Below are 9459 nucleotides of genomic sequence, written 5' to 3' on the forward strand. Positions count from 1 at the left end.
TGTAGTCTGCCCTCACCACTGCAGCATTCAGGAAAAAAAAAGGAGAAAATAATTTCCCAATATATGTATTTTGAAATCCTATTGGACTGTTGAACAAGCAAATGGCAAAACATTTCAGTGTATGAGATATCAACAGAGCACTTGAGTGGGCTTTTTTCCCATGATTCACAAAATTGCCATGCCTTGTACAACTAGATTTCTTAACATGTTAGCAGGTGCAACAGCCAATAGGTACAGACCTTGGAGACATGTTAATGATGTTTGAAGACCTGAATATATCAAAAAGAGCAAGTCGGTGCTTTTTTTCAGGCATTGCATTTTTAAAGTTTTGGCCACAAGGAACTGGTGTGGATAATGAGCTTTACTGAAAGGTGGCAGTAGCTCTTTGTTCTTAGTCTTGTCTTTAAAGGTAGTTTCAGTGATGTAGTGTGCCATTGAACTTGCTCCTCTTGTGATGGAATTGAAATGTGTTCCTTCTGTTTGGAGTTTTTAGGAGTTAATTGTGTCTTCATGAAAGAGTTTTCCCAGAGTTGTAGCCAACTTCCCACATTTTCCCAGAACTGGATCTGCTCCCTTTCATGATGACTTTTCCCTTCAAGGACTGCATCAGTGGTACTGAGTCAGTTGAAAGGGTCTTGGGCTATATTCAGAGGTAATTTTATCTTACATTTGCTATCTTTTGGCTGCTAATGTTCTAAAATAGCAGTTCTGAACTGCTTTTAATTTTCCCCTCATAAGTAAAATTCTCAAGTGTGTATAGGATCCTTTGTCTTTTTTTAAATTACTCTGTCAGTGTCACCACGTCTGCAAACTTTGGGTGATGTCCCATTATAGCTACATTTCTATAAATGATGTTTCTGCAAGAATTGAATTATATTCTGTTTCTCTGTGGAAGCTTGTTTTCTCTCTTTTGCCAAGTAAAAAAGTAATTTTTGAAATGTAATTGAATACTGCTTGGACTTTATTTATCTTTGCAACACCGGGAATTCAGAGATAATGCATAAATCTGGTTCAAAAAGCAGAAGACAGTAGTATGTACTATTTCACTGTATAGGTTGAGTCCCATAAGAAAACACAGTAATAATGTAAATTTCCATGTTGCATTTATTTTATTACACAAAAAGACAAAACAGTGAGTATCTGAAGCAAATTCCAAGGGAAATGATATATTGGTATCAACTACCAATAACGAGGAAGTAAATATAATTCAGCAAAAGCTTTATTAATATTGTGGATTAACTTTTTATAAAGTCTTTTATAAAGTTACTGTGTTTTTTATGAGTACCCTTCTAAACAAAAATAATTTCACTTTAAGACAAAATAGTGTTTGCACCTGCTGTAATGACATTACACACTATGGGAACTTAGGATTATTATTTTGTGTTTCAACTATTGAAGTTTGTTCTCCTGCTTTGCAAAATATTAGCAAATCCATCAAATGCTCTTTTCTTCTTAACAAAAAACTGGTCCTGTCCTGAATTTCTCTGACTTTTTTGGCTGAGATTTACACTGGAATTTTGGAGGTGTTCTACAGTTGTTGCAGAATGGTTCTCCAGGTCTGTTAAAGTAGTATGATCCTTCATCTTGGTGGAATCAGTGCTTTCAGAGGTTGTATTTCCTGTAGGCTTTTGTGGGAAGGAACATGAACTGTATGTTGCGCTTTCATTGAAGAAACCTTGTGGGATTGAGAAGGAATATTCATCCTCATCACTCTGATCCAGTTGGAAGCAATCATCTGTTGTGAATTCTGACTGTGTTTTCCCAGAACTTTGAAGATGTAGCAGAACTGCAGTAGAATTACAAGACTGCGTTTCTTCAGGCAGACTGCAATTGCTGGTATCTGGTAATTCTGTGAATCCATCAGAATTTTTCTCATCAGAACCTCCTTGTATTTTATCTCCACAAGCCTGCTTCTCCTGTGGTATCAAGTCATCTTGCTGTGTAATAAACATGGAATGTTCTTCAGCTGTCTGTTCAGGCAGCAGTTGAAGAGATGATTCTTTGCTGGAATGCAGCAGTGATGGTTCTTTTACAATTTCATTCAAGCCAGTATCAATGGGAGCAAAAATAAAGCCATTGTCCTCAGATGTGCTCACGTTTCTTCTTAATGTAATGTCTGCTTCATCATGATTCTTTTCAGGGGAGTTCCTGGCTATATTCTCATCTGTACTTCCTGCTGGTGCATTTTCTTTTTGTTCTGTGTGACTGGAGCTGAGGGAATGCTGTGGTTCTCTGGGAAGCAAAGACAGCTGCAGTTCATCCTCTTCAGAAGTTTTCTCTGTGTCATATGTGGGAAAATGTTTTAACTTAACTACTGTGTTACTAAAATCTGTACTTTGACTGTGTAGAGAATCAGAAATAGAGTTTTGTACTGTTGACTCTGCATTAGTAATATAATCAAATGTATTTGGAATTTCTTGACTTGAAGAACTAACTGTATCTAGACCTGATACACTTACGTGGCCACTGCATTTATCAGAGTAAGGGGATGCTGTTTCACGCATAGTTGCATCTGATCCATAATTAATAGTGGTTTCAAAATAGGTACTGTTCTTATCTTTGTTTTCCCAAATCTGCTGAAGTTCAGCAGTAATGTCTGGAGACTCTGGTGGTGTTACGAACTTCTCAGTTCCACTGTCTGTATTGGCTTCATCTAGCGATGATTGATAGACTGGCAGGTTGTCACTAACACCAGGTTGTTCCAGTTCAAAGTCTGCTAAAGAACTACAGTCACTCATTGTGAATGGAGACCCTTCAGTTGAGGAAATGTCACCAAATATATCAGCTAAAGCATCTTTTTCATCTGAATGTATCCTTTTACAGTAATGCTCTGTAAGGGGAGATTTTTCTATTGTTTCATAGATGCTAAAATTCTCAATATCTGCATCTCTTCTTGAGCTGGTGGGTGAAATAAAATCTCCAACATCACTAGGTTTATTTCTGTTGCTGTTTAGACCAAGTTGTTCTTCACAGCTTTGCCTTCGGTGCATAAATTTTGTAGTGTGCCTGTGTTCATTATGTGAAACAATACCTTTTCTTTCTGGAGAATCTGGTGTAGCTTTTCTGATCTCAGACTGCAGCAGACCCGAGTTGTTTCTTACTTTGCTGTTTGATGTTATTTCATTGATGTTCTGGCAATCTGTCCTTACATAAAATAGTCCAGTATCATAAACATTTATACTTTCATTGTTGTCAATACTAGATCGGACCTTTGAAAATACTGGTATTTTCTTCGTGTTGATCTTAGTATTGCTTTGTTTCTGGTACTCTGCTTTGGGATTTGGTGAATGAACACCACTGCCAGTGATGTTTTCATACACAGTAGAAGTTTGTGTAGGAAAAATCTGTGTGTTTCTTAAAGAGTTCTTATCACAAAATAATGTATTACACTGTGTATTTGTTGGCTTGCTTGCAGAAGTCTCTCTGTCAAAGGTTTCATCTGAAAAAGCTTGATTAGAATACGTGCATTCTGAACCTGAATTTTTGTTCCTGTGCATGAGTCTCCACAGGCTCTCCAGGTAGGGTCTAGCAAAAGCACCCAGACAAAAAGCACAAACAAATGTAATGAGCACAGAGAGGGAGACAGCCAGTGCGAAGTTTGGCTCTGTTTCTTTCTGTCTAAAAACAGTGTTAGTGTCTCTGGCTTTTCTAAACAAAAATGCTGAAACTCCTTCTTTCACCTCTATATTGTAAATGAGATATTTCTCTTTTGTTGTATTAAAAAGACACAAATATAATCCTTCAGCAGTTTTCTTAGCATTGTATATCACTAAATTATTCATTTCATCCAGTGTCATATGAGGAAGACTGTGATTTTTTGAAATTCTGCCCTTAGGTGTCCACCAAGAGACTCCATTGCCTGAAATGAAAGAAAATACAAACTCAGTCTGTTTTAAAAGCATAGTATTTGTTTGCAGGGTCCAGTGATGTTTTTAAGAATATACTCTGGACTGTCTCTCATAATTTTAACTGTTTATTATTAACCCCATTTTCCTTTTATCCATCACAATAATTTTACATGGTACAAAGTCTGTTAAACCATATTAGCCTGTCCCTACTGCCTCCCGTCTAAAAACACAGTATATGTGGGGTCTTAATTGCAGGCTTTACAAGAAAAATCATAATGTGAGGGAGGAGGTCACTGAAATAATTTAAGCAAGTTCAGGGTTGTGCTAGAAACACCTGCTGATCTTCCTTGTAGAAGAGACATGTCTACAGCCAGCTGCTCTGCAGCCTGGCCATGGTCACTGTGTGCAGCTTTGGGATAAAACATCACCTCCTAACTCTGTGTTTCAACCACTGTGATTTTCCTGTAGTTGCTGATCTGACTGCAGCAAAAAATTCTGTAAATCAAGGGTATTTGTACAGACTGAGTAATTGTTCCAAACTTGAGCTAGTGTGGGCCATGGCTGGTTGTTGGCTTTTAGCAATTGGTTTCAAGGTCATATTTTTGGTTTTGTCTTTGGATCAGCTTTTGTTCCAAGACGAGTTTTCCTGCAATCCAGTGTGTTGATTTCAATCCAGGTTTCTGTGACTTTTCTGGTAAACAGACAAGGCAGGTGGCATTTCTGATAGGTCCTGCATATTTTAATTTGGGGATGAAGTATTCCTAGGGCAAAGTGTTACCCTCCAAGTGCTATTAGTCCATTAGAGTTAAACCATTTTTCCTTATGGCACATGACAAATACAGCTTCTGCTCTAAGTTTGGTCGTGTCTGCGTGGCAAGTCTTGCCTCTATAGGTTTTGTTGCTTATACTCTTCATGTTATCTATTAATTTTTAATGTAAGTGAAGTGTGTGCTACAGTAGCTGTACTCTTTTGGAAGAAATGGAAATCTTTTTCCCTGCAAATAAACCTTCTTTTCATTTCACTGTAACTGAATATTGGAAACTATTACATCCTTCTTGGCTTTCTACATGCCTCAGAAGTTCCACCCCACTATTTGGTCCTTTGTCTCAGTCCAGAATGAACCAATGCATTTGCAATGCATTACTTACTGAAACTTATTTGTATATAATTTGGCATCACTTCCTCTAACGTAAGGAAGGGGATGACTCAGGAAACCTAACTTTCAAATATTCTAAGCTGAATGCTACTTTCTAATGAAATATTTCTGCCTGTTAAATTGTTATTCAGTTATTTTTAAACAGTGTCTTTAGAAATACACTTTTAAAACCAGATTTATATGATCATTTTGCATTCATCTGGATTTTAGCAGCGTTTGGATGGAGTGCCTGATGTACATACCCCTTATGTTGTCCAGGTTACAGGTCAGCACTGATGTGTTACCCGTTGGGACTGTGGCCTTTTTGAGCAAAACATTGTCCTTGCATTTTAAATGGAAACTTGAAAGATACAGCAGAGGTTTGTGCGAGTTCTTGTCAGACTTACTATATGAAAGGCTCCATTTTTTCCTTGTGGAGTCAAAGACAAAATGAAATAAATGTTTAAAAGCATTTAGCCTGCAGTTAAATAGCCAGGCATTCTTTGAAAAATACACATCAAGTTGAAAAAAGTTTAAACTGACTAGTATCTGTGGTAGAGGGATTGTCAGAGCATTTTCACGGAGATCCACAACCTATTTGGAAATAATACAGAATTAATTTGGTAAGGCTTACAATGGAGTTCTTAGTGCAACATCTTACAGCAGTGTTTTAGTGTACAAGCACTAATGTAGTTCTGTGAACAATACATCTGCTTAGGATTTCAGTAATGTTGATAGAAGCTTTTTAATGTAGATGAAAAGTTTAAATTGTGCTATTTAGAATTCTCCCATTATAGACTTAGCTCTTTTGTCAATAGGGAGCTGCAGGGCTCTTGCCATGGAAGGGATGGGGGTAGAAAGGGACATGTATGTGTTTAAGGCAGTTATGGGTTGGTTTGTGGCATACATAAACTGAATTTGTGGTTATATCTTGTACATTTTAGTATGTGTTTTCCTACATAAAAAATATTTTCACCATTTACTCTAGTTTCTTAATTGTACACTAGTATTATAATCAGAACCATATAATCATGCTGAATAGTTGGTAAATAATATCTTTAATGATTAACATAAAAAATTGGAACAGATGTATTGCTTTCCAACCTGTAATTTATTGAGATCTCTGAAGGCATCTGGATGAATTTTAGTTATCTTGTTGTTTCGCAGGTCAATGTCCTTCAGCTGTGAACAGTTTTGAAAATCCTTTGGATCAATCTGTTGTATGGCATTGAATGACATATGGACAGTTTGTAAAGACTGCAGGAGGCCTAGTCCTAGGAAGAAAAAAACCTATTTTACATTTCATATTCTTGTTTTCCCAGTTACATCAAGTGTCTTTATAAAATTTTTTGCAACAAAATAACCTTCAGCTCCTCACTATTGCAATGAGTGGCTGCAGCCTTTGTGCTATGCCTTTCCTCGTTAGGGGTTGTCCCATTCTGAAAGCTGCATAGCATCAACAGCTGGCATATTAAAACATTCACAGTCAATGAATGTCTTAAAAATTGACACTATCATAAAAGCACTAGCATTTCTTTGTACTATCAAAATTATTCTGACTGAGATCTCTGTACTTTGAGCAAGCTTCTCTGGAGAACTGGAGGTAGGAAAGGGGTGTGAAAAGGGTGGAATATATTGAGTTGACAAGATCTAAATATGTCAATTTTAAGTAGAAGATAGAGATGCAAAAGTTGATATAGTATCTCCTATGCATTTGCATGGGCAGTTTCATGGGAGTTTTTCATATGTGGAATTATTTGAACTGTATTCATAGGATGTAAAACCAAATTAAAACAAAACCATGTTGTTGCTTATACCTATCTGCTTGTGAATTATGAAGCCTAACAGTGTATTCTTCAGTGTATCCTAATTACAATAAAATCCACCTGACATAAGGAAGACTTTTGACTGCTGGAGGCACCTCATTTTTTTGAGGTGCTGTGAAGGCAGCCCCTGAAGCTCCAGCCTGCAAGGTCCAGTGGAAAGGGAGGCACTTGAACACTGCATCCCCACTGATGCTGTGTGTTCAACAGCACAATGTCACTTTAAAGTGATTTTTGATCATACACAATTGTTGAGAAGGTACTAGTTACTTAAAAATTTTGCCCTTGGTGTCATCTTGTTTACCAGAAACCTCTTCTCTCAACCAGCAGTTGTTTGCTGAGTAATTGATCTTTGGGCTTACTGTGAAAAGCAGAGGGAATGATTCATTTCTAGTATAAAACTAGAGGTAGGTGATAGGAAAAGCATACAGAAGTTCTGACAATTCATAAATTCATCAGTGCAGCTGCATGAGGAATTATACTGTGATTACTTCCCTGAATTTAAGTTTGTGCAAAAATATACACTGGTATGGCAGGAGTGGGCAGCAGCCTTACTCCTGGTGGGGAGCTGGCAGATGGGTTTCTCTGTGGGAAACCTCTGCTATAGAAATGCAGTTTGTGTTTTCTTTCCAGAGCTTAAGTATCAGAATTTTAGTGAAGTATTTTGGATAAGAATAAGGTTCTGAACTTGTTTAAATGAATATACAATTTAAGTATAACTTGAAGTAAGGTGGTATGATGTACAGGAATTTGAACTTAAAAAATCGAGTCTCTTATAGAAGATTGATCAGTCTGACCCTTGGAGGCATCCTATAACGGACAGTCATATTTATCTATCAAAACAAATCAAATCTTCATTGATATATTTTATAATGTAAGCTTTTCTATACTGTCTATAGATACCTTGTCTATACAGACAAAATCATTAAATGTGCCAGGGACTTATTTAAAAGCATAAAAGGAATAAAACAGAACTTTTATGACTCTATGTAGGGGCAAATATCTTTGTGTGACTTGGTGGGATAAGTGGTACTTCTATTTGTAATCACTTGTTCTCCTGTATTTTCAAACTCTAATGCATCTGATGGTGTTATCAGACATCAATAAATTCAATGTATTGTATAGGATAGGGTAGCTTCTGCTTCATTTAAAGCAGTTGGCCGTTGTGAATCATCCCTGGATAAAGGCTAAGCTGCCCAGCATAGTTCAGTGACCAGCAAAGCCTTTCTCAAAAGGCTAAACCCTACAGCCCTCTCCTGTTACACCAAGGTGTCACTCTAATTGAGTATTAAATAGAACAGAACAAAATTGTTTGGAATGATCAAAGTGTATTTTCCTGTCTCTGAAATACTGAAACTGCAGCAAGTTTTATTTAAGAGCGATGACTTCCTTCTGAAGGGTAGTATGAAATTCATGATCTGTCATTTTTTTGACCTTAAGGTTCACGACTGGGATGTGGAAGCTGGTGTTCTAAAGATCCTTACTCCCTCTTCCTATACAACAAGCAAGAATACTGCTTGGGCTCTTAATTATAAGTTCTATTTGACTGCTGTTAACGCAGTTCAGTTGCTAAGACTCTATTAAAAAAACATAACAAAGTAAACAACTAACCAATTTACTTCCGCCTCTGAATTTGCTGGTGGAACTTTCCCTCACCTTAAGTATAATAAAATGAGAAAGTCACATTCTGGATTCAGTAAGATGTATGAATTATATCCAAAGCCAACCGACCCCTTGGCAGTCAAGTCCTTAAAGATTTTTTAAATGCTTACCTCTTGGAACTGTATTAAGATTATTTCTTTCAACTGACAATACTTTCAAAGCAGGCAGGAGATCAACAATGCTGTACTTTTTAGACTCATGTGCAGGTGTAGGTATGTCCAGTGTGATGGTGTGGATGGCATTACCACTGAGGTTTAGAGTTTCTAAAATGGGTAAATTTGTACAAGTAGTTAAAGTGAGTTCAGAAATCAAGTTGTTACTGAGGTTCAGGTGTTTTAGCATCCACTCTTCATTTCTTCCATCAGAGCACACAAAAGTTTTAATATTATTGTTACTCAAATCAGCTGTTCCTGCTATTTGTGATACATCTTCTGGAATAGCAGATATTCTGGTAAAAGAGCAATTCAGTAAGAAATGCCCATCCCACCGGCACTCTGAACGTTGATGTGTAGCTGGAAAAATCCGCTGTGACTTGGTTCCCACTGATCCAGGAAGATTAAAGTAAAGGACCACAGCTATGACATGCAAGTGAAGGTTATCCATAGTATCTATGTATAAAATGTTAAATTATGGTTAAATTCAGCACAACAAGAATAGAAAGCAAAAATATTTTGATATTAAAAAAAAGTCAACACCGAATAACCACAGCATTACCAACATTCTGCCTTAAACACTCAGTTTTGGAGTCTTAATTACTTTCAAAAAGAACATTCATAAACTGGTAATCTCACCCCTCCCCATCATCTATCCCAAAAAACAATTAGGACCTTTTTTTTCTTTTCCAGCCTTTTGGTCGAGAAACACAGCTTCTTGGGAGCTTGAGTTCTAGCAACAGTGGAGACTTTTGAACTCTGCTTCAGGTACTGCACACAGTTACACTGAGCAAAGTCCACCACATAAAATCTATGACAAACAGGTGTGGAACATTTT

General features: G+C 37.0%; 1 protein-coding gene across 1 annotated transcript; it reads right to left on the reverse strand.

The window, feature by feature from the left end:
- Positions 1–943: 943 nt before the first annotated feature.
- On the reverse strand, positions 944–9376 carry LRRC66 (leucine rich repeat containing 66). The gene is made up of 5 exons (XM_023925236.2): positions 9297–9376; positions 8580–9077; positions 6089–6258; positions 5248–5578; positions 944–3859 (listed from the first exon to the last, which is right to left on the reverse strand). Exons 2-5 carry the CDS (start codon positions 9070–9072, stop codon positions 1386–1388), a joined length of 3468 nt encoding a protein of 1155 aa, XP_023781004.2. The 5' UTR covers positions 9073–9077; positions 9297–9376; the 3' UTR covers positions 944–1385.
- Between the last annotated feature and the right edge of the window lie 83 nt (positions 9377–9459).

The sequence above is a fragment of the Cyanistes caeruleus genome, chromosome 5 (assembly GCF_971803275.1).
Source record: "Cyanistes caeruleus chromosome 5, bCyaCae1.hap1.1, whole genome shotgun sequence".
In the NCBI taxonomy this organism is placed as follows: domain Eukaryota; kingdom Metazoa; phylum Chordata; class Aves; order Passeriformes; family Paridae; genus Cyanistes; species Cyanistes caeruleus.

Excerpts from the sequence above, each read along its gene's own strand:
- LRRC66 (XM_023925236.2), bottom strand. The coding sequence starts at position 9,072 with ATGGATAACCTTCACTTGCATGTCATAGCTGTGGTCCTTTACTTTAAT. Across the intron at positions 5,579-6,088 it reads GAGATCTCAATAAATTACAG|GTTGTGGATCTCCGTGAAAA; the intron begins GTTGGAAAGCAA and ends ATTTCCAAATAG. Across the intron at positions 3,860-5,247 it reads TAACCTGGACAACATAAGGG|GCAATGGAGTCTCTTGGTGG; the intron begins GTATGTACATCA and ends CTTTCATTTCAG.